A 24,620-nucleotide genomic window follows, 5' to 3' on the forward strand; every position below is an offset into this window, starting at 1 on the left:
TTTGTCCACTTAATAGCAGAGGTAATACAGGAACATTGGTTTCATGATTCTCAGGGAAATGCTCTTTCCCTTATGCCAACTACATTGCTTTCCTAATTTAGTACACTGGTGTCTGATTTCAGCACCCACAGTTTTGTGTGTCCTTTTAGCCAATGAGCATCTCACAAGAACTTCGAAACTAGACTTACTTGATTCTTTAATATTCATTCAGCAAATATTTCTCGGTATTTAACAGTCACTATTTTAGATCTTGGGGCTCATTAAGTTCTCAGGCATTGAATGAGGGAACCAAGAACTCTCAAAGAATGAGGGAACCAGAAATAAACACTTAGGTAAAAATTAAGAGTTCCAGATAGTTGTAAAGGCTCTGAAGAAAACAGAGACATAGAATATGGTAGCAGGATTATTTACTTTAGATAGAATAGTCAGGAAAGGTTTCTGAGGAAGTGACATTTGAGCTGAGACTTGAATGGTAGGAAGAGGCAGCCATATGAAGATGTAGGGTTAGAGCATTTCAGGCAGAGGCCCTAAGCTCGAACAAGCTTGACATGGTTGATGAATGGAAAGAAGGTGAACACTGGGGAGAGTGGGAGGAGAAGAGGTCAGAGAGGAGAGGACAGTTCAGTAGGGCTGTGTAGACCATGAAAATGGGCATTTAGAAATGGAATTGTATTCTAAGTGAAATGGAATGGCATTGGAATAGGGGGGTAATTGACTAGAATAGTATGTTTAAAAGATCATACTCCTTTATGGAGAGTGGATTGTAGGGTGATACTAATGAAGGCAAGGAGAAGTGGTTGCATTTGGGATTTATTTTGGAGTTCTGCTGGATTTACTGATGGACTGGACATGGGGGTGGGAGGTTTGGGGAGCATGGTGAGAAAAAGAGAGGAAGATGGTGGTAGAGTGGGGGAGGAGTGGGTTTTAGGGGAGGAAATCGGATGGTTTGTCTGGGACTTGTTAAATTTGAGAAGCCTACTGGATATCCAGGGAGGCAGTTGAGTATTCATATCTAATGTTGAGGAGGAGAAATCAGGCCTGGAAACGCATATCTGGGAGACATCAGCATGAACACCATATACTGAAGGAATTTGCATAGGGAAAGAAGAGAAGGTGGTCCAGAACTGAGCCCTGAAGCATTGCAGCATTTAGAGATGAGGAGGGAAAGAAGTCAGCAGAGGTCCATGATGTAGGAGGAATGCCAAAACTACTGTGTTGTGGAAGCCAAGAAAAGAGTGAGTTTTAAGGAGGGATGTTAACATTCACTTATATTAAATAAATAGTGCTGTCAGATCAGGTATGATGAGGACAGAGAAATGCCATTGGGTTTGGCAATATGGAAGGCATTGGTGACCCTAGATAGAGCAGTTTCACTGTTGTCATGGAGTTAAAAGCTGATTGGAGAGGGTCAAAGAATGAATGGAAGGTGAGGAATTAGAGACAGTGGCTAGAGATGATTGTTTTTGAGCAGTTTTGCTGTGAAAGGGAGTCTAGAAATGGAATGATATCATGAGGGAGGAGACGGAGTCAAGGGAGTTTTTTTTTTTTTCTTTTTGTGCTTTTTTTAAAATTGGGAAATATCAAAGTTTGTTTATGAGCTGACAGGAATGATCCAGTAGAGAGGAAAATTAATGATACAGGAAAGGGGGATTAATTGTGGAGACATGTCTTTAGGGTGGTACTGGTGGGATGGGATGAGGACATAAATGGGGACATTGCTGTTTTCTAGGATCAGGGATGCGGTGGTATAACATGACCTCACATGCCCCTTTACACACAGCTCCTCCCTTTGTCTCACCAGATTCCTTTAGACCAAGTTGATTATCTTTCTTAATCACTAATTTTTTTCTTCTGTGCTATATCTTTTATGTTCTTTTGGATTTAATGTGTCCCATATAAGGCTTAGCATGAGGCAGCTGGTGATATTTAACACCAGTTTTAATTTTTGTGCCAACAGGTGAAGCGAAAAATTTATTGCCATATCTTGGACCCAACAAAATGAGAGATTGTTTCTGCACCATAAATTTGGACCAGGAAGAAGTTTATCGTACCCAAGTTGTTGAAAAATCTTTAAGGTTTGTAAAAAATTGGTAAATTATCATTCATATGACATATATTGAATAAAAAATTTTACACATTTTCCTGACTGTAATCATCAAGAAGACTTTCTTCATCTGAAACTTTTATTTTCCTTTTAGATTCTGAGCTCATTTTTAGAGTTACAGAATCTCAGAGTTTGAAGGAACCGTAATGTTCATTGAGCTGGACTAAATGCCTTATGCTTAGTTCCTCCCGACAATTATTTTTGACAAGTAGTCATGTGGCATTTGCTTAATAATGTTCCAGTGACAAAGGAGTTCACTGCCTCCTAAAAGCAGCCTGTTAGGTCTTAGAACTATTCTGACTCTTGAAAAGCTCTTTCATTTAATTGATTAATGTCTGTCAAAAGGAGAACCTACCATATGCCAATAACTTGCTGGGTGCTATTTATTCATACATCCACAAGAACAAGATAGCCACAGTGCTTGCTTTCATGTGGCTTTTCATTGCCTCAAAATGTATCTTCCTCTTAATTGTTCCTAATTCTGTCCCTTGGATTTCTGGAGAACAAGTTTAATCCATCATTCACGTGACACTCTTTCAAGTTTTTGAAAACAACTACCATATACCTCAGTTTTTTCTCTAGGCTAAATTTTGCCCACTCATTTGAACTTTTCTCAAAGTACATCATTATTTTATTTCTCTTGAGAATAAATTACCCCTTAACATTTATAGAAGTCACTTAACTAAGTAGGGCATTGTAAGGGAATGAACTCTTAGGTAGATTTGTCATTTTTTGGAAGTCTAATAGCACTGCGAGAGTATCATAGTAAATTATAGTTCATAAAATTGAAATGTGCCACCTCTTCCCTGTAATAGTGTTTGTGGATATAATTCTAGTGCAGAGCTGTACTGGAAGGATGCAGTCTTGTTCAGAGACAAGAGTTAAAATAAGGGAATGAAGAGTTGTTGGAATGAACGTATGGTGGATGAAATATTTAGTAACCCAAGGAGATTTGAAGTAATATACTTCACATCTTTAATCGTAAATCACCTATCCCTGTTGTATTAGAATTTGTAATTATTTATATAAATGATGAAACTGAGTCACCAAAAGCCTGAATAATTGTGCATGTAATAAAGGAAGTTAGAAGCAAAACTGGGATAGGGACCTGAAACTATTTAAATCTCAATTTGTTATTTAATGTATGTTGATTCCATATCACACAAAAATCAGTTATATACAAAACTAGTAATTTTCAATAAATTGAATATTTGTGGTAGCTTCTAGTATGTAATATAGCTTTGTAAATGAGTAACTAAAATAAGCTTACTTTTTTTCTAAAACTCTTGCCTGCCTTTCCAGATATTTGTGTGGGGGAAATGATAAAACCAAGTATTTTTATCCATCTTAAATTATTATGCTAGATGCATAGCAACTTGGAAGATATTTTAAGGCTAGCAATGGTTACCTTAGGTCATTTCAATATAATTAGACTACATGTTTCTTGGATTCTAGGTGCCTCCTAGCATTCTTCCTTGTGGAATAGGGTGAAAGAATTTGTAGTATAAACCCTTGCTCACCTTGCTTTCATTTCAGTGTTTTCTACCCTTGTGAATGTTGTGATAAGCTGTTAAGTCAAAAGTCAGTAGATATCATTTAGATCTCTTATGGGTTCTGAATATTATAGTTTTTATAGGTAGTCTGGATATAGAATTTTTCATGGCAGGTAAGTAGGAGTCACATATGGAATCCATAGCTCCTAAATCTCTACCTCAAATCCTTTTAAGAAGTAGGTGGTCTATAAACAAATTGAGTAGCAATACTTCTTGTACCTAGTGCTTCTCTTCCCCACACCAGGAATTTCCTTAGGAGTGATATGCAGGATTATAGGTCAGTGATAACAGTAGAATATTGCTTTATAAAAAAACTGTATGTCTAGTTATTGCTTCTAACCAACGTTGTTGAAAACATTTTTTCAAATGGATTGATTAATTAATTTATTTGTAAAATAAAGATGTGGGCGCCCAGATGTGGGGATTAGATTGTTGAGATTGTGATGATACAGTGATACAGATGACTTAGTGAATAATTCTCATCTTGTTCTTATTTGGCTTTAGAATGTGTTTTAAAAATAATATTTGAGTGTGGATGTGTAATATATAAAGGAAATTCTCAATTGTATATAAAATGATGCAAAGGAGAAAAACACCTAAACCTGTCTTTGCCTAATAGTTGTTTTTCTGTTGATTTCTATATTGAGACTAATTGGAAAGACTATTTTGACAGACCACCTTTTCAGTTTATTTTGGTTACATTTGAAGTGAAAAATATATTGACAAAAGTTGACCAGGTATTATAACAACTAAAAAGCTAAGTCAACTGTTTTCTGGACAGGGTCAGAAATGACTTCTTTAAGAGTCATTTACTTTGCATTTTAGCTTCTCTTTAAGTTGTGACATCCTGAAGAGATTGCATTTTATGGTGACATTTTTAAAGTACCTTTTGTTCTTTAAACATTCTCAGGAAAGAGGTACGCTTGACAAAAGATGTTAACTAGAATTTCAGAGATTCATTTCTTCATAGGAGAATTTAAATATCAAAAGAGCATTCTTAAAATGAACTTAGAAATATAAGCTGTTTCGTAGGAGAAACTCTTAGCAACTTGGGGGTAGACAAAGATTTCTTTACTTAGGATGCCAAAAGCACCAATCATAAAAGAGGGAAACTGATCAACTGGATTTTATCAAAATCAGAGCCTTCTGCTCTTCGGCACTGTCAAGAAAATGAAATGGCAAGCCACACCTAGGAGGAAATACTCTGACAAAGGGCTTGCATCCAGAATTTATTCAGACAGACAAACAAACAAACCGAAAACCCAATAAGAAGACAGACAAACCTTTTAAAATATGTGGAGGAAGCTCAAACAAATAGTTCCTAAAATAAGATATACAAATGGGCAACAAGCACAGGAAAAGATATTCAACATCGTTAGTCATCAGGGAAATACGGTTTAAAACCATTTCTGTCACTACGCATTCTTGAACATAATGTGTCACGATAGAAATCAGATCACTGGTTCCCGTGACAGTATGGAGTGAGTCATTGCACAGGGAACTTTGTTCTTTATCTTGATTGGGGTAGAGATTACACAGGTATATACATTTATCATGTCACATTCACTAGAATAGCTAATTTTTTTTTCGAAACAACTTTTTATTGAAGTATAGTTGATTTATAATGTTGTAGAGTAGCTAATTTTAAAAAGACTTTCAGTAGCAAAAGTTAACAATGATGTGGAGCAGCTGGAGCTCTCATACATTGCTGGTAGGAGTGCAGAATAGTACAGCCACGTTGGAAACAGTTTGACAGTTTCTCATAAATTAAAAGTTCGCCTACCTTTTAACTCAGCAATTCTATTTTTAGTTACCTGTCCAAAAGAACTGAACACATAAAAGAGCTTTGTATAAAAATGTTCATAGCTGCCTTATTTTTAATAGCCCAAACTGGAAACAACTCAAATGACATCACTAGGAGAATGGATTGTAGAATATTCATAAATGGAATATTACCCAGCACTTAAAACAAATGAACTAGTGATATACACAGCAAGATGGAACGAATATCATAGACGTTAAGCTGAGTGAAAGAAGCTGGACGCAAGTGTACATACTATTTGATTCCATTTATATGAAATCCTACACCAGATCTTTAGTGCTAGAAATCAGATCACTGGTTGCCTGTGACAGGTATGATGGAGTAACTGCAGAGAAACAAGAGGGAACTTTGTGGGGAGTTGCAGTGTTACTATATCTTGATTGGGATGGACGCTATACAGGTTTATAAATTAATCAAAAGTCATTAACTTCTGTACTTTAAATTAGATTTTATTTTATGTGGTTTATACCTCAATAAAGTTGATTAAAAATAACGTATTTTAATTTTTTAAAGTATGTTTTAAAATAACATTTTACATAGCATTATTCATTTTAGGTGTTATGTATTATTGTGGTTTACATATTTTTGAGATGATGATGGTGTGAATGACACTGTCCTCAGCTCTCATTTGTGTCCACTTTAGGTGAGCATGACCCCAGGCAGTTACTGGATATTCTGTCCACAGGACTCCAGAAAATCTGTTTGTTCAGAGCCCAGCCTGGCAATCGAGGTCCTTTCAGAGTTCAGCTTGGTTTATACAGGGTTTAGTTGAAACTTAGCATAGAGAATTATTTTGGAACTCTTGAAGCTTTTCTTTATGGTGTTTAATCTGTAATTTTAATTTATTTCATTGAAAATATTATAGGAGGACACTGTTGAATTTAAATTTAATGAACTTTCCCCCTTTTCTCTCTAGCCCGTTTTTCAGTGAAGAATTTTACTTTGAGATTCCAAGAACTTTCCAGTATTTGTCTTTCTATGTTTATGATAAGAATGTTTTACAAAGAGACCTTCGTATAGGTATGTACTATTCATAATTGTCTTTTAATCACAACATTGGTGTTTATATTCATTCTTTCTCTAAGTATAAAGTGTTGAAAACAACAGAATAATATATTCTCAACTTTCTAATCCTTTCCTGTAGACTTCATGTTCATTTGTGGATCTGATTTTTAATTTGAATGCTCAGCTTGGGTGACACTTCCTCAGGGAAGTGACATAACCGATCTCCCCCTACTCATGGTGCCATATGTTTCCATAGTACCTGGTGGGTCCCTTTTTATAGTATTCATTATAGTTGTTCATCCGTTTGTTTGTTTTTCAGGTGTATCAGAGTCTATTTGTCTGCTTCTTTTATGTTATTAGTAAAGCTTGATCCTGGGTAGAACTCTGATTTATATGAATCTGATTTGACAAATCAGTTTGTTGTTTAATGTCTAGGTGCTCTAGTTGAATATATATGATATTTATAAAGGCAGAGACTGTCACTGCCGGAGTGCGTTATATTTAGTAAATGCTCTGTAAATATTGTTGAATGGTTCAAAGAATGTTTTTTACAAAGATCACAGTATTTGATCCCCAACAAAGAACATCTGTTTTTGAAGTTTTTCTAATAGAAGTCATAATTCGGTTTAATCTAGTCATATTCTTCTCTCTGGCTATATTGGTGACCGGTAACTGTTTCTTAAGTAATTGTCTGAGGTATGATCTGTAGGCATCGACTAGGACAAAACTAACTGGCCACATACTGTCACGTCCATGGTCTTTGCACCACTATCTTTGAATGACAGGTAGAGGTCTGTAATTTACATGCATTACTCTCCCTTTTTAGTGTCCTGAATGTCATCATCTCCATCTCTCCTTTCCCATTTGAAACATGCTCATCTCCTACAGTTTAATGATTACGCTTTATTTGGCTTTGACCTCTTAACTACCGTCTAATTTGTTTCTGCTTTTGCTATTGAATTCCTTAACAAATGGTCTATATCCTTCTGCTTACTACTTATTTCTTTTTAAATCGCTATAATCTGACTTCATTTTTCTGACAAACTTGTTTTTGAAGTTTGCCAAAAATCATTTTAGAGCAGATAAAATAACCTTTTAAAAACAATAATACTTTCTCTTAATTGTAAAATTATTACATGTTCTAAGGGATTGGTAATGACTCTGCGTAAGAACAGTTAGAGTTAATAATTTGTGTATTTCTTCCCATTCTTTATTTCACACATTTGTATTATTACATTGTACTGTTTATTCAAGTTTTTTTCCTTTTTCATTTAATATCATCTAATGGTCCTTTTCCCATGTCATTAAATATTTTTCACAAGTAATTTTTAAAATATCCTTTCTATAGGAATGTATTATTTTAACCACTCTTTTCATGGTAGAGATTTATGTTTCCAGATGTTTGTTACTCTAAATGGTGTTGCTATGAACATCCTTCTGCATACATTTTTGCATGTCTTTTTTTCTAGGATAAATTCCTAGAGGTGAAAATACTGAGCCAAAGCGTTTGAATATTTTTAAGTTTTTTTTAATATATATTTTTCCATTGGCCTCCAGAAATATTGCACTAATTTACATTCCCCCAAACATGACATGGGCGTAATCATTTCACCATACCCTGGTCATTCTTGGATATTATCATTGAAAAATTATTTTTCTAATTTGATAGGTGAAAGAAATATTTCATTTTAACTTGTATTTTCTGATTATTAGTGAACTTGAGGAATTTTTCATATGTTTATTGGTCTTTTACATTTTTCTTCTATGAATTAGTTGTTAATTCTTTTGCTTATTTTTCTTTTGGATGGAACTTTATCTTTTATTTATTCTTATGCATCCATATTTGATAAATATGTTAACTTCTGTCAGCTATATACATAACAAATACTTTGTCACAAAAGGCATTTTCATAGGTTTCAATCCTCATCTGCCTCTGTGTCACATTAGACTCTTTGGATTGCTTATTCAACTTGTTGAAAGCCAAGGAAAAGGCAGTTCAATGACATTGTATTTTCCTAGTTGTCTTCCTTCTGACTTCTTATATGTAGACTTTTCTCTGTGTAGCAAACCCTTAATTATGGATCACCTGTGAGGCTCCACCCTTAATTCAATTAAACAAACATTTACAAACACTTGTCTATGTGGCGTACAAAAGATGGGGATATGAAGGTGAATAAGATTCAAGTTGCTCCCAGGTTTTCAGGCTGATTTATACTCTAATACTAATATATTTAATAGGGTCTGTGCTGGAGGTAGGAACAAAGTACTTGGGAGCACAGAGGAAAGAAGAGTTAATTTTGTTTGGTGGAGGATTAACAGAGACTACCTAGGTAGGAAAAGGAAGAAGTTTCAAGATAATAGGGATTAGCAGAAGCAGAGAAGAAAAAGTGAATCATGTTTGTGGTTGTATCTGCTGGAAAATGTAAATTACTTAGGCCAAGGCTGGTAGAAGATGAATCTGGGAATATGAATTGGACCAAGTTGTGGTGGACCCTCAAAGCTGTGTTAAGGAATTTGGACTTTATCCTGTTGACAGTAGTGTTGATCCTTTTAAGAATGAGGAACCTTTTAAAAATCATATATAACTGCATATACGAATATAGTTTTGTAGTTTAACAACTTCCTGTGGTGTAAACAATAACTTTCAAACTACAAACTCAGAGTCTATAGGTTACGTATTTAAAGTGTGTATACATATATATACATATATATAACTATATATACACGTATTTTTAAAGTATATAAACATCTACTTTAAGTATGCCGTCTGTAGCAGCGGTCTCCAACCTTTTTGGCACCAGGGACCAGTTTCATGGAAGACAGTTTTTCCATGGACTGGGGGAGGGGTACGGTTTTGGATGATTCAAGTGCATTACATTTATTGTGCACTTTATTTCTATTATTATTATGTTGTAATATATAATGAAATAATTATACAACTCACCATAATGCAGAATCAGTGGGAGCCCTGAGCTTGTTTTCACTTGCCACTCATCGACAGGGTTTTGATATGAGTCTGCAAGCAGTTGATTTATTATGGTCTCTGTGCAGTCAGACCTCTGTGCTAATGATAATCTGTATTTGCAGCCGCTCCCCAGCACTAGCATCACTGCCTCAGCAGCACCTCAGATCATCAGGCATTAGATTCTCATAAGGAGCGTGCAACCTACATCCGTTGCATGTGCAGTTCACAGTAGGGTTCGCGCTCCTATGAGAATCTAATGCCACTGATCTGACAGGAGGTGGAGCTCAGGCAGTAATGTGAGCGATGGGGAGCGGCTGTAAATACAGATGAAGCTTTGCTCGCTTGCCCGCCGCTTACCTCCTGCTGTGCGGCCGGGTTCCTAACAGTATGGGTCCGTGGCCTGGGGGTTGGGGACCCCTGATCTATAGTTTATGCTTTAGAATGGAGAGAGGTTAAAGGCAGGGAGGCCATCAAGGAGGCTATTATCAAATGAGATGAGTAGGGTAGTGGCAGTGGAAATGCAAATGAGGGAATGCACTTCACAGGAGTAGCTTTAAATAGGAAATAGGTACTAAGAAGATAAAGAGGATATAAGAAGGGAAAGAGTTAAAAATGGTCTTGTTTCTATGGTTGTCATTAACTGAGATAAGGAGCGTTCAGGATGGGAAAGGGAGAGGATGACTTTGATTTCAAATAAGTTAAACTTCAAACAAGTTAAACTTGCATTACCTGGGGAGTATCTTGGTGGACATGTTGGTTGACTGTTGGAAATACAGATCTGAAGCTCAGAGAAGAAATCTGGATTTGATGTGGAGGTATGGATTTGAGAGTCGTTAGCACTGAGTGATACTTGAAGCCTCTGCTGGAATGAATGAAATTGCCCTGGGAGCATTTAAGGAGGGTTGCAGGGAAAATGAGGCTTTAGTGAAGATTGATAAAATGTATCAGGAAGTTGGAAGAGAGATAGAAGAGATGAATATCTCAGAAGGCAAGGAGATCTTTTAATGGCAAGACTAGAGAGAGGTAGCGTAGGATAAAGATTGGATAGAGGCTGTTGGTGATTATTAACGACCCTTGAGAGAGTGTGTATCTTTGATTGACTAAACATTTTAAGAAAATGTTTTGTAATTTTCATTACCTATTTACAAGTAGTCATTATATAGTATTTCTTGGAAAGGCCTTTAGTTGAGGTTTATAATTATGATTTCCAAAAGTTGCCCTTGTTTTGTTTTTTTATTTGTTTTTAAAGTAAAAATCAGTCCTTTGAGGAGTGGTATCAGAAGGCCATAACTTGGTGTGGGAACTGTTAAAAAAGAAAAAAAAGTTTATTCTTATTAAGAAATAAAATTTCTACATTTAATAGAAATTGTTTTTCCTTTTATAGATAGGAATTATTAAAGTAAACACAGTTCGTACATAGCCTTTAATTTAAAGTTGGAAAATAATCTTGATATTTTCACTTACAAATTTTTACATTTTTTTACTTTAACGTATTTTTCTTTTGTCATTAACTCATAAAGTTAGGCGGCAGTTTGTTTTTTTTTAATTTTGAGCTACTGGAAATTGAGTTCCCTCATTATTTTATAACTGAGTTGCCCAGCTGTAGGCTAAACAGTGCCATAGCATTTTCTGGGAATGAAATTTGAGCTAGGGTTGAGAGAGCCACCTTTTAAACTTAAGAAGATCTAAGAATGTGTACTTGTTGAATAGCTTTAAAAGCCTGTTTGTTTTTTATTTTTAATTGTATAATAATATATGGATATTTTCCTTTTTGTAAAAAAAATTTTAATTATAGTATTACAGACAATTAATTTTGGCCACTGACCCCCTCCCAGTCCCCTTCCTGGAAGTAATAACTGTTATTAATATGGGGCATAGTTTTTCATATTACGAATCCTTATATGCCAGGAACAGTTAGTATGAAAACTTGATTATAGGTTAATTGAAAACTTGAAACATAGGAACCATGCTGCAAAAAGATAGAAAATTGTAAAATTAAGGCTTTAAAAGTCTTTTACTGTGTGATATATTGTCCTAAGTTATAGTGTCTTCTTCCCTTAAAAAAGGAGAAAAAGAGAAGAGAAAAACTTTATGTAAGAATAAAATTCCATTTCCAGTAAGGATCCTAATAATATTAAAACATATATATTTAACCTCCTAATGTGTATTTTCTAGTTATTTTAGTTTTCAGAGGGATCTAGGCTTAAGCAGTTAAACCATGGTTATCTTAGTAGACTGGTTAACTTGTTTTTCTTTCCCCATGGTTTAGAATGTTATAAGAGAATTTCACTAGGATATTAGAGACCTGAATTCCATTCATGACTCTATCACTAACTGCCTTTGTGACCTTAAATAAGTCACTCTACGTTCTTAGGCCTTGTTCACCTATAAAATAAGGTTGAGTTTAAGATAGCGAAGGTATTTCTTAAACCCTTTGAATTGTAATTTCTCCTGGCATTTAGCTCTTAAGTCAAACCTACTGTTTAAAAATTGCTTATGACTACACTTTTGTGTCTGTTTGCACAGGGACTGTATCAGTTATCTATTGCTACATAACAAATCACACCCCAGTACTCAGTGGCTTAATTTAGCAATCATATATTTGCTCATGATTCTGCAGGTTGTCAATTTGGGCCAAGCTCAACTGGGTGGTTCTTCTGCTGGTCTCACCTGGGGTCACTAATGTGCAGTTACCTGAAAAATTGACTGGGCTGAATGATCTGACCCATAGGTCTGATGGCTGGTGCTGTCCATTATCTGGGCCTTCCACTCCACATGGTATTGAGGTTGCAAGAGGCTAAGCCCTACTGCAGGTGCTTATTAAGACTACTTGCATTACATTTGCTGATGTCCCATTGGCAGAAGTAAGTGGCATGGCCAAACCCAGAGTCAGTGCTGGAGGGGACCACACAGTGGCATAGAACAAGGAAGTATGATTTATTGGAAGCCATTAATATACCAGTCTGCCGCAGAGACCAAAAGGTATCAATCTAAACCCTGTACACTAAGGCATCTAAGTGTTGCCATCGATTGAATTGCTGTTATTGATACTGCCAGAATTTGTTCAGTCCTCTGGTTCTTTTTCAGCTTGTATAGGCAGTCACACTTATCGCTACTTTTATCTACCCTTTCAGCCATTTCTACTAGTAGCCAAGTAGGAACAAGGCCATCAAGATTTTGCCGGTTGGTGATCTGTATCAGGATGAAATTTCTAAGAATATGTTGTGCCTAAAAATGGGGGCCTAGTATAACATGACATTTACAGATGGTAAGAAAATGCTGCTTAGAAGTGGTAATGGAAAGCTAAGAATACTTTTTTTTACTTACAGACCAACAGAAATGGTTTCTGTGTCCACAGTTCCTTCATTTCTTTTTGTGTTTCCTCTCCTTGTCTGATTTTAAGGAACTAATGTAGCATCTGGTATATATTTGTGTATATATGTGGTCTAAGCTCTTTCTGTCTATGGGTTTGTCAGTACAGTGGGGAAATGAAATGGTACCTTTAAATAGTGTGTTGGGTATTTGGTTCCTGGGGTGGTTGGTTGATTATTTATATATTTGTTTATTTTCAATGTTGGTGATCTCACAGCTAGTGAAATAATGAGTTAACTTTGTTTAAAATAGTAAACATTAAACTAAAACACTTTGGAGACCGTTGGAGGCATGGAATAGGTTTCATTAGAGCTGAAAGTTGTTTCAAACACAGAGGAGGTAAATGAGATGTAGAATTTAAATAAATTGCCCAAGATCACACAGCTTAATAAGTAACAGAATTAGTGTCTGTAGTGTCTGTAGTGTCTGTAGTGTAGATACTACAGAGTTAGTGTCTGTGTTGGAAAGAACATGAACAGGCAGGCGTACCTTGGTTTTGAAATCTGGCTTTAGCACTTGTTAGTGGGCAGGTTTTTGATATCATTCAGCTTTCCTCATCTGTGATATATCCTCTTCCCCCAAGATTGTTAGGAAGATTAAACAAAATGTGTAAGAATGTTTACTACCTGGTAGCTGTTCAGTAAACGCTGGCTTTTCTTTCAGTTCAGTGCTCTTTCCACTGTATCAAGCTGCCTACCTTTAATATTTAATAGCTGTCATCTAACCTGTTTAAGGATAGCTCACAACGAATAAGAATGATGAACGATTTTTTTGGTCTTATTTGTATTTCAGACACTTGTTCCTCCCCTCCCTGTTCCTCTCCTCTTTCTCCAAATTCCTTTCCCCTTTACCCTCCCACCTTTCTCATTCATTCTTTTATTCATTTTCCCTCCCTCCCTCCCCTCCTAACCCTTCTCTACCCTGTTTGATTCCCTAGGGCTGATGACATATATTTCTTTTTCATATGTTATATTGCCTATTGAAGTGCTGAGCATGTTGCAGGTATCCTGATACCTAATGACTTTAAATATTTTTCTTTATTTTTCTCTGTTGTTCTTTGTCAGTTTCTCTGACTTCTTGAGATCATGTGTTCTTCCATGCTGCTTCAGGCTGACTAAATCTTTACATTTTAGAAACTGACATCTTAAAAGGAACTTGATAAGAATAAGAGCTGGCAATGAAATTGCAGGTTTTTCTCAACTTACAAACGGCTTATTTATATGGCTAGTCAGAAAAGAGTTTCCCTCTCAAAAGACAAGAACCATTCAATTCTTTTGTGACAGTGAGTACCATGGATACATGAGACATGAAATAGGAGGAAGAGGGTCCTTGCCTTAGGATTTTTTTTTTTTTTTAACCTGTGAACTAAGAGAGGATTCTCTTTTGGGAAGGCACTTGTGACAAAGATGTGTTTGCAGTGATCTGAGTTGTGAGTTGTAAATTGAACAGGTAGATTCCTACTCTAGTTTTCAGAAGCATTATTGGTTAAATAGACTTTGGTTAAGGAAGTCTGGAAATCAACTCACCATTTAAAATACAAAGCCATTGTGATTATTTGTTGAATGAGTAAATGCATCAATCAAACCGGAAAACTTCTGAATAAACTTTTTTAAAAGCCCTTTTTTTAAGTTGGGGGCTTGCTTTAGTGATGTTTGTATGCATTATACATGCACATGTATGTACATCTACATACACATTCATAAACTATGTATAAAACTAAAAATCCTGGAAATTGTAGAATAAGGGTCTTATAATATTAAATTTTTAAATAATAGCTTTATTGATGTGTTATTTACATGCCATAAAACTTACCCTTTTAAAGTGTGCAATGCAGTGGTTTTAAGTATATTCACAGAGTTGTGCAACCATTACCACTGTCTTAATTCTAGAATAAAATTTTAAAGACAGTTTTTCTGTGTTTGTTTTCCTGTTATGCCTTTTCTTTCCACTTGATACACAAAAATTGATATATCTTGACAGAAATTTTTTTTTTACTGTTTTCTAAAAGTTTTCAAACGTTGAACTAAAAGACCAAGGTGGTCATAAGTGAAAAGGATATGAAGTATAATTAGGGTACTTAAAATGAAAATTCTTGTTTGATAAAATAAAAGAAAGTGAACTATTTTTTACTTTAGCATATATCCTTTGTTGAAGCTTTTGTGTTGAATGTTGGAATAAATTGTCGGTCATATGCAAAACTATGTCTACTTCTTAAAACTTGAATTGAGGAAGGAAATGCTTTGTACCAACATGGCAAATACTTCATTATAATAAGAACATTTCTGTTTCTTCCTCTCATACTACTTTGTTCATTGTACTGTATCTGTCTCTGAGACATAGAAACTCTTTAGGGAACTGCTTTGATTTTTTTGTGTGTGTGTATGCATTGAAGCAACATAAGTAGTGTTTACAGTGTTTTGATAAAGCAAATTTTTAATAAAATTATTTTAATCTCATAATTTCAAGTCAGTTTTCAAAATTATTAGTGACCATATGATACTGTTTTTCTGTTCTCTTAATTGGAGCTTATAAACTCTTATTAAATGCAGATATGTCTGCTCAGACAGAACATATGGTTTATTCGTAGTGTTAAAGAGTTGAGAGGATTAGTTTGCACTATCATTGTACATTGCTTTTTATATTGATGAATGTACTCTGGGTGAAAATGTGAATCTGAATAAGTACTAAAAAAACGCAGTTGCATATAAATACAACTGAGTTTTGGTCTGAACCCCTAATTCAAAATGGCCCAGAGAAGGGTCTGCCAATGGGTAGAGGGAAATGAGGCACCTTTTCAGTTTTTAGGATATAGAAAAATGCTTTATAAAAATGGATTTTTTTTGATATTAACAGATACAAATTATTTTTAAATGTTTTCTACAAAGTATTATATGTAACAGTGCTAATGATTATATATAATATGTTTCCTCATTGTTTTACTTATTTCTTACAGGAAAAGTAGCCATCAAAAAAGAAGACTTGTGTAACCACAGTGGCAGAGAAACTTGGTTTTCACTACAGCCTATTGATTCCAATTCAGAGGTTCAGGTAAATATTAAGGATTAAGTGATGAAAGAGATTGTCACACACAGAAAATGAGTGAAAAACGAACTAATTATACTAGTTCATTTAGAGAGAGCTTAATCATACCTTATTTTAGATTCTGGCACCAAACATTATAGACCTCTGAGTAACAAATAACTGGAAGGAAATGCCTCGCCACATGAAATCAAGAATAATGTACGTGTATGTGCACGCGTATGTGTTTGGGGGGGTTATATTAGGACAGTTTTTTTTCCTTCCTTCGTTCTTTTATTTGGGTCACAGTAGCAAATTACTAATTTTTTTAGATGGGGAAACGGTTTTAATGGAAAAGGTATGTTTTATTAACTCTGAGGAGAATCCTCAGACGTCTGTGATTTATTTCATCTGTACTGACCAGGATGCTCTCTTTACTCTCTAATACACTAGACTTGGGAAAATGTTATTCATTCAAACCATGCCTGAGCCCACCGTGCAGAGCCTTCATTCCCATACCCACCCTTCCTTTTGTTCATCTTTCTTTTTATTTGAAAGGGTATCATTACTTATTTTAAAGCTCTTCTTTCCTCTTGCCAAAATAAGAGGTCTTAAAGATTCTATGTGTGAATAAAAATGTGTTTAGCCATGTAGCTTAACTTTTGTATTTGTTTCTGAAAAGTCTGAGTTACTCTTAGAAATTATTTCTATCTAAAGGGAATCCTTTTTTTGTAACCCTATTTATTTATAAAATATGATAAGGATTGTGAAACCATTTCCCAAGGGCATAACTGCAAGCAGAATTCTTCTTCTCTAAAAGAAGTTATAATTTGTCACTGTGACTCAAACAGAAGTTTAAGGCAAAAAAAAGTACTGCACACACACCCACAGGTATTTGCAAATAAAGTGCCTGTGTCTGTTTCCTCATAACCTCTCAAGCATTCTGTTTGCTTAAATTCTCAAAAAATTAAGTATTTGTTTGCTAAAACCCCTTCTTAAGTACAAAATATAATTGAAACGTCTCCTGTTTTTCCACCCTACCCCATTTTAATGTTCTTTTCTTTCCATTTGACAATAACTTTTATTCTTATCCCAGTTATACTGTATGGTAAATGATCCAGGTGAGAGGCGATGTGATGAAGTGGAAAGGGTTTTAAAGTAGAAGTCTAAAAATTGAGGTCCTAATTTTCATATGTCGTTATTTTACTGACCTTGAATTTTATTTCTATAAAATGGGAATGAAAGTTGCCATGTTGACTCATATGATTGTGAGAATTAAATGAAATACCTTTAAGAGTATTTTGAAAGCTGTTAATAGTTATACAAATGTAAAATGTCTGTTTACCACCAGTCAGTCAGGTGTCCATTTCCCTAATACGCCTTTACCGAAAGGCAGACATGAAAGTTTTGAAGTGCTAGTTTTTCTTTTTAATAGTTTTAACAAAAAAGAAAGATAAGAAAAGGCTTTGAGAATTTGGTCTACAATGAAGTTTGAGGATTATTTTAAGATGTAGTTTATTAAAGTCCATTCTTTTTCTTGTGGCCAGTGTTATTTGCTAAAGGATTTAAGGGACCCAGCTCTCCAAAGTTAGAAATTTCTATAGAATACTCTTTATATAATTATTGGAGATGGTTTTAGAGCTCAGTACTGGGTAACAGGCTTTTTATTTGATTGTATATATAAAACTCATGGCTGAAACACAAAAATCTGCAAACAGCATTTAACCGTTAGGTATCATGACATTTTTTATTTGCTACGAATTATTTTCATAACCATGAGTTTTTAACCTTTACAGTTCTTTTGTCTTAAATGATAGTTGATTTGTAAGATCTACTCACTATTTAAAATAAATTTTAGAAGGAAGAGTACTTTAGGGGATGGGAGGGGGTGCATGACACTTATCACATTAATCTTGTACATTGGGAATATTGTTTCGCTCCAAAGCTGATCTAGGAATATTAAATCAACCTCGTGAGTCTAAAAAAGATAGAAAAGCAGCCTGATTCATACAAATCCTATTTTGTTAATGAATTTGTTCACTTGCATAAGTTTTATAAAATTTTATAAAAATATCATGGAAATAAGAGCAGTTGGTGGAGCCAACTGGAGAAAGCTGTGAGACAGATAGAGTTCAGCAGGAATTTAATCTAATAATTACTGTTAGTAATTAGAACAGTATATATCTAGCACAGTACTAAGGACTTAATATATATTATCTCACTTAATCTTCAGATTAGCATTATGAGGTGTAGGTAGCATTACCTCCATTTTATAGATGGAGAAAATGGATTCATAGAGGTTAAATGACATCTGCAAAGTCACAAAACTATTAAGTGATGGAACCATCATTCCCATAAAGAGCTTGTCTGATTCTAAAACTCCTAACCACGGTGCTTTACTACCTTTCACTATTCTGTACTGTTGGTCTTAAAAAGGCTTCAACATAGATTATTAAGAGAATCACTTAGGAAAATCTGAGTATAAGGCACAGAAGCTTACCCAAATTAGCTCAGAGAAAAAGGGAGCGACATTAGAAAGTTCCTGGGAAGCTCCTTGGTGTATAATTACAAGAACTTCAGTATGGCCAGTGAGAGCTAGAAAGTTGTCAGGCATTTACATAGGAGCTGCATGCTAAGTGGAGATCAGATTTCTTACTATAATAGACTAGATGCAGTTCACATAGAATTATTTTTGAAGAGACTTTAATTTCTCATAAAGTAAACAAAATAATGGGTGGTTTGTTTGTTTTTGGTTGACCACCACATAAAATAGCTTAGCTGGCTTGCATTTAGCACCACGGTGAATGAAAAATATATACTGTATCTTTGAAGTGTAGACTTCTCAACACAGCAGTAGATACTGCAGGAGGCACATAGGATTGAGACCCACTGATTCATTTCTCCCTACTCATGTGCTCACTGTGCTCCTTGAGTATAAGTGCTCACTGTTTAAACAGTGTTTTTCTTCTTTCCCTTTTATTTTGTAAAGTGAATAGTTAATGTTTTCTCTCTATTTTTCGCTCTAATTTTTTTTTTTTTTTTTTTTTTGGCTGCGTTGGGTCCTCGTTGCTGCGCGCAGGCTCCTCTCTGGTTGCGGCGAGCGGGGACCACTCCTCGCTGTGGTGTGCAGGCCTCTCATTGCGGAGGCCTCTCTTGTTGCAGAGCACAGGTTCCAGGCGCGCGGGCTTCAGTAGTTGTGGCTCACGGACTCAGTAGTTGTGGCTCGCGGGCTCTAGAGTGCAGGCTCCGTAGTTGTGGCTCACGGGCTCAGTTGCTCCGTGGCATGTGGGATCTTCCCGGACTAGGGCTCGAACCCGTGTCCTCTGCTTTGGCAGGCAGACTCCCAGCCACTGTGCCACCAGGGAAGCCCCTGCTCTAATTTTAATAACTATTCACTGTGCAAAAGGAAGGGGAAAGAAAAAAAACGTTGTTTAATGATGAGATTCCATGGTATTCTTTTTGTATGTCTGATGAGACAAACATGTCTCTCCCTTCTGCTTCTCTCTATAAATCCACTCTTATTTCTTGTTGACAGCTAAAAAATGCCACATCAGTCTTTGAGCCTACTTGAGCATACGGCCCCCTCACCCTCTAAGGTCTGACTCAGTTCTCTGCCACAATTTAGAGAGAAAATTTGGCAGACTTGGGTCAGATGCCCACTGCAGTCTAATTTGATATGACTGGGGATTAAAGTTTTGGGGCATTGTCCCCCAAGAAAGGGGTTTAGGTAGAGGAAATGATTGGTATCTCTACTTCAGAGGAGATGTTTGATTTCCTAGCTCTAATTGGCATTTGTACCCAAAAGAGTTGCTAAATTATTGTTGTCTGAGGATCTTCAACTGTGACATGAGAACTTCAGTATATAGGATTCCCTTCAGTTCTAAAGTTCTAGGGAAGTAACATGTAGAAACATAATTTAGCCCTCAGATGAAAGGATTCCATAGTAGTAAGATGGGTTTTATACCAAAACAGTTCAGAAATTGCTAAGAACACTAACCTCTTACTTGAATTGTTTCCCAGATGCTTTATTATTGCTGTTAATGTTAATTGTTTTCAGTTTTCTTTTCAAACATTCAAGACAATATTAATAATATTTCATGAGTGTGTTTTGCTACACTTTTTTTCCCTGTTCTTTTTTGTTTTGTTTTGCAGCGTTCCCCCGTGGCTTGAACTATTCTTTTCTCAACCCACTCTAATCTGCCTTCAAACCCCACAGTGGGTTGGAGGGAGAGCATAGACAGCTCTCACTAATGTTACGCATGACACTGTGTTAAGTCTAGTGGACATTTTTCAGTCCTCCTCTTACATGGTCTTTCAGCAACTTTTGATACTGTTGACTGCTCCCTCTTTTTCAAAGCATTTTCTTCCTTAAGTTTGTGGTCCTGGTTATCATCCTATTTCACTTGGTGTTCTTTCTCTGTATTCTTTGCCACGTAAACGAAGTTAATATGAGTTGTGTTGGTGCCCCTTCCTATAAATCTTCTTTTGGCTTAGGTCATCTGCAGCCATGCTTTTAGCTATTTGGTCCTGGAACTCACAATAACTTTTCCTTTCTTTATTTTTTAGGTACTATGATAAAAAGTATGCCTTTATATAAGACTGATTAAACCAAATCTCTCATATGGAGAAGTTGGTGCTCTCATTAATTAAGGGTGTTTGTCTCACACAACTTGTACAAGCAGTAAATCCAGATGCAATATCAATCACATCCTTTTGATGTAATTACTTAGTTAATAAGTCTTTTTACCAACAAGCTTATCTTGAATTTCTGGATCCTGCCATAAGTTATTGATTGTTTTATAGGTTTTTTTTTTTTTTTGGTGTGTGTGGGGTGGTAATATGGCCTCTGCCCTTGTTTAAAACAAGCAAGCATTTAAAAAAATCCAAAGATTATAGCCAATAATGCATAAATCAAGGGCTTTTTTTACATGCTGTTAAGACATAATGAGTATAAAGGTATCTTAAAAACTTCATTTGTAAATTTATAAACATGAAATAATAAAGGAATGAGCCATTCTAGATCATAATAAATACTTTTTTAAAGAGAAAACAAATCCATCCATAAACAGAAGGTATTAAGTAAAACCTTTATTTTTTCATCAGATAGGCAGTCGTGTCCAAAATGATTTATAGAATTAATTACTATATATAAAAACATCCATCAGAAATCTAGAAGTTTCCTTCATAGGAAGAAAAATTTTCATCAGTTGAAATATACTTGAGTTCTGTGGAATGGTTGTTAAAATTTAATTTAATGGTCGTTTAAATTAATTTATTAATGTTGATAAAACAAAAAAATGTTTAGACTCAGGAAGTTTTTAAGTGCATGCATTGTGTTTTGCCCAAATACCTATATTCATTTGAATTTCCCAAATTGTATGCAGAAATTCACATAATATCTTCTAAATGGTACCAAGACTATACATACTATAAAATTAAAATAATCACAGATTTTTCTATGTGAAATTTTTGAAATAGTAACTGAAATAAAGTTAGAATATAAACCTTCAGACAGTAATAAGTTCCTAAATACGCTGCCTAATACAAATTAATGTGATATAATTGCTTATATCAACCTAATATAATTAGTGGTATGAAATATATATAGAATAATACCCTTTAAGTATCTGATTTATTTTTAAATAGAAGTATAGAATATAGTGTCAGATATTTGAGCTTCCATTATTTTCTGACATGTGAAAGGTATACTATTTTGTCACTGAACCTCCCCTAGGAGGTTGGATAATAAGAAAGCTGTTGTGGACCGAATCACATTGCATGTTTATCACCAAATATAGTTCCTTGTCAGCATCTTAACAGTTACCTCTTTGTAAGTAATGTCCCTGTTTTTTTTTAGTTGCCTTAGGATTTTCTCTTTATATTTTGTTTTCATCAGTTTTACTATGCTGCACCTACGTGTGGTTTTCTTTTTATCCTACTTGGGTGTTCCTAGGGGCTCTTGATTACTGTGCCTTGTTGTCTTTCTTCAGTTTAGGAAAATTCCAGGCAATTATCTCTTCAGCTTTTTTTTTTCCCCTGTTCATTCTTTCTCCTCTCTTCTGGGACTTCAGTTATGTGAATAATAGACCATTTTACTATGTCTCATATGTCTCTTATACTTTCTCCCTCTCTGACTAATCTATCTCCTATTTCACCAGTCCTCTTTTCAGCTGTGGCTAATCTGTTAAATACATGTTCATTTTGGTTATTTTATTGTTTAATTCTAAATTTTTCATTTGACATATTTTATACTTTCCAGGTATTTGCTGAGTTTTCATTTTGTTTTCTATTTCAAAAAAAGAAAAATCTGTCCGTTAACTCCAACATCTATGTCTCCTGTGAATCTGCTGCTCTTTGTCAGTTTTTGATTTTTTGGTTTTTGTGTTTGCGGGGGGTGGGTTGGTGTGTGGTCTTAGGGCATGCTTTGTAATTTTTGATGGAATGCTGGACATTGAAATATGAAATATTTTAGAGATAACTTGAAACTCTGGATGATATTTTTTTCTTCCTCCAGGAAAGATTTACTTTTGCTTTTGGCATGTGGTTAGGCTAGAGGCCGATCACTTTAATCCAGTTAGGGATTTGGCTGATTCCAGGCTAGGTTTTACTCTTTGTAAAGGCTGATCTATGTTGTTCACCCTTTGTACTCAAGCATAGGCCTTCAAAGGTTCCAACAGAAAGCCTGGGTGTTTATGAGAGCCACTCTATCTTGGTGGGCCCTGGGCTCCCATTTTTATCATGCCCAGTTGAGATTGTGGAAAGTTTTGAGTAAGCTTTCCAGCTTCTCAAGCCACTGCTGAAGTTAGGGAGGCCTTTGCAATAAGCTTCTTTGGATGCTCTACCGGCAACTTCTGTTTATATCTCATTGGCCAGAACTGTATCTTATGGCTATCCTTAGCCACTATCCCTGGCTTCAAGGGAAACTAGGAAATGTTTTGCTGAACTCTCCTCCCCACCCCCCAAATAAACTTGTTTTGCTACAATCTAACTCTATAAAATGGTGACAAATGTAAGTAAAACTGAACTGTCATGTGAACATAGTAAGGAATACTAAATTTTTCTTAAATGTTTTCAAATTTGGGTTTCTAACACTAAAAAATAGCTTCAAATAATTTTTAAAACTTCTTGTTCATTTTTCTTTATTAGAAAGCAAAACACAATGGTAGTAGAAACTTACAAAATCTAGATGAACAAAAAGAAAAAAATTTGAAATCCTACCAACCAAAGATAAGTTCTATCAGTGTTTTGGTAGATAGCCTTGTAGTAATTTTATATAGTAATATATATAGTATGTTTTATTTTTATAAATTAATATTGTATTATACACCCTCTTTTGTGACTTGTTTCTTCTACTAAGTATCATGTATATATTTCCATGTTAAAGTATATAATGAGGTAGTGTTTTCCAGTTTAGAAATTATAATTTCCTTAATTTAACTCATAATGCTTTTTAATTTTAGTGTTCCACCCTTATAGTATGTGTCTTGTGTCTGCTTGTTCTCTCCCCACTCTTTTCTTGACCAGGTTAATACGTAATTACGTTATTGTTGACTAATGCCAAAGGAATGTTCTGTTTAACAGCCAGCGGGAGTAATGAACATATTAGGTAGGCTCTGACTCTGATAATGATTCCTGGTAGAACCCCATTAAATATCTTCTGATTTCTAGTCTTGAGTTGCTACAGTGCTGTGATTTTTAGTTGTGAATGAAATTATTATACTTTTTTCCTACTCTATATTAAGTTTGTATTGTTTTAAAAATAGATTAGATCCTAGACATTTCCTGAGAAACAGTTGGGAGTGCCTTGTTAGTATACGGTTTCTACCATAAAATACATACATGTTAAAATGGTACAACTGCTTTGAGATGTAAATGTTGGTGCAGTTGGCTAGGCTCACTTATTTGTCAAGTGACACAGATGCTGGTGTGACAGCAAATATGATTCAAAATTCTGGTTGAGTAATATTATAAATTACTACATATCATGAACCTTCTTGAGGTCACTCTTGAATAGTAGGGGTTGTGAATATTAAATGCTGGACTAATGAAAGACCTATTTTATAAATTATGTATGGTTTTATAAATATTTGTGTCTAGATTTTTAGTGGAAGGTTGGCTAGATATAGTTCCAATTCCACCTAACTGCTGATTTTATGACAGCTATTGCCTTTGTTTTTTAGAGCTTAGCTTTCTCATGCAGACTTTTGTGTTGAGATCCATCAGTGTTTATCGCTCATCCGTCTAACCCTGAGATTTGTAGTTAGTGGACCTCAGACTCACTCTTGTATAAAATATGCCCATTAAAAATAGGCTGATTCAGGTTAGATTTCTGTGTATGTCTGAAAAGGTTGTTCCAAAGAGGAACAGTGACTAGATAATAAACTTTCCTATCTCTGATGAAATAACTTATGTCATTAGTCCCTGGATATCACACCCCTGAAATTTCCACTTGGCAATGTGGCAATTTGTCTTGTCAGCTGGGTGGAGGTAATCCAACACTGATTCTTAACCAGTTCAGAATTGCTCACAACCAGTTTAGAATTGCTCATCACCAGTGGCAGGGTAGAAATATCAAGCTCCAGATTATATTGTTCCTAAGCCTTTGTTTCTTGAGAAGTTGATAGTTTGCTTAAAACTTATACTACTGAATTTTTTAAAAACCCATTTATTAATGGCTTTTTAAGAAAGTAGTCCTTTATTTTCATTTTCAGTATCCCATTTTTTCATCAGTGCTCTTGGCCATATATTGTTATCTTTTATTTATTGTCTGCCCAACTAGAT

At 35.1% G+C, this 24,620-nt stretch overlaps 1 protein-coding gene across 3 annotated transcripts in view; it reads left to right on the forward strand.

Annotated features, from left to right (window-relative positions):
- RASA2 (RAS p21 protein activator 2) overlaps positions 1-24,620 on the forward strand; it is a 116,083-nt gene that overhangs the window by 21,897 nt on the left and 69,566 nt on the right. For all 3 annotated transcript variants that reach the window (XR_011074278.1, XM_068546013.1, XM_068546014.1), the window contains exons 2-4: positions 1,958-2,075; positions 6,396-6,499; positions 15,775-15,869. Coding sequence is in view for 2 of the 3 variants with exons in the window: in XM_068546013.1 (XP_068402114.1) it covers positions 1,958-2,075; positions 6,396-6,499; positions 15,775-15,869 (317 nt within the window). In the remaining variant the exon portion in view is untranslated. The remainder of the gene's footprint in view (positions 1-1,957; positions 2,076-6,395; positions 6,500-15,774; positions 15,870-24,620) is intronic.

This window comes from Eschrichtius robustus, chromosome 6 (genome assembly GCF_028021215.1).
Source record: "Eschrichtius robustus isolate mEscRob2 chromosome 6, mEscRob2.pri, whole genome shotgun sequence".
NCBI classification, from domain to species: Eukaryota; Metazoa; Chordata; class Mammalia; order Artiodactyla; family Eschrichtiidae; genus Eschrichtius; species Eschrichtius robustus.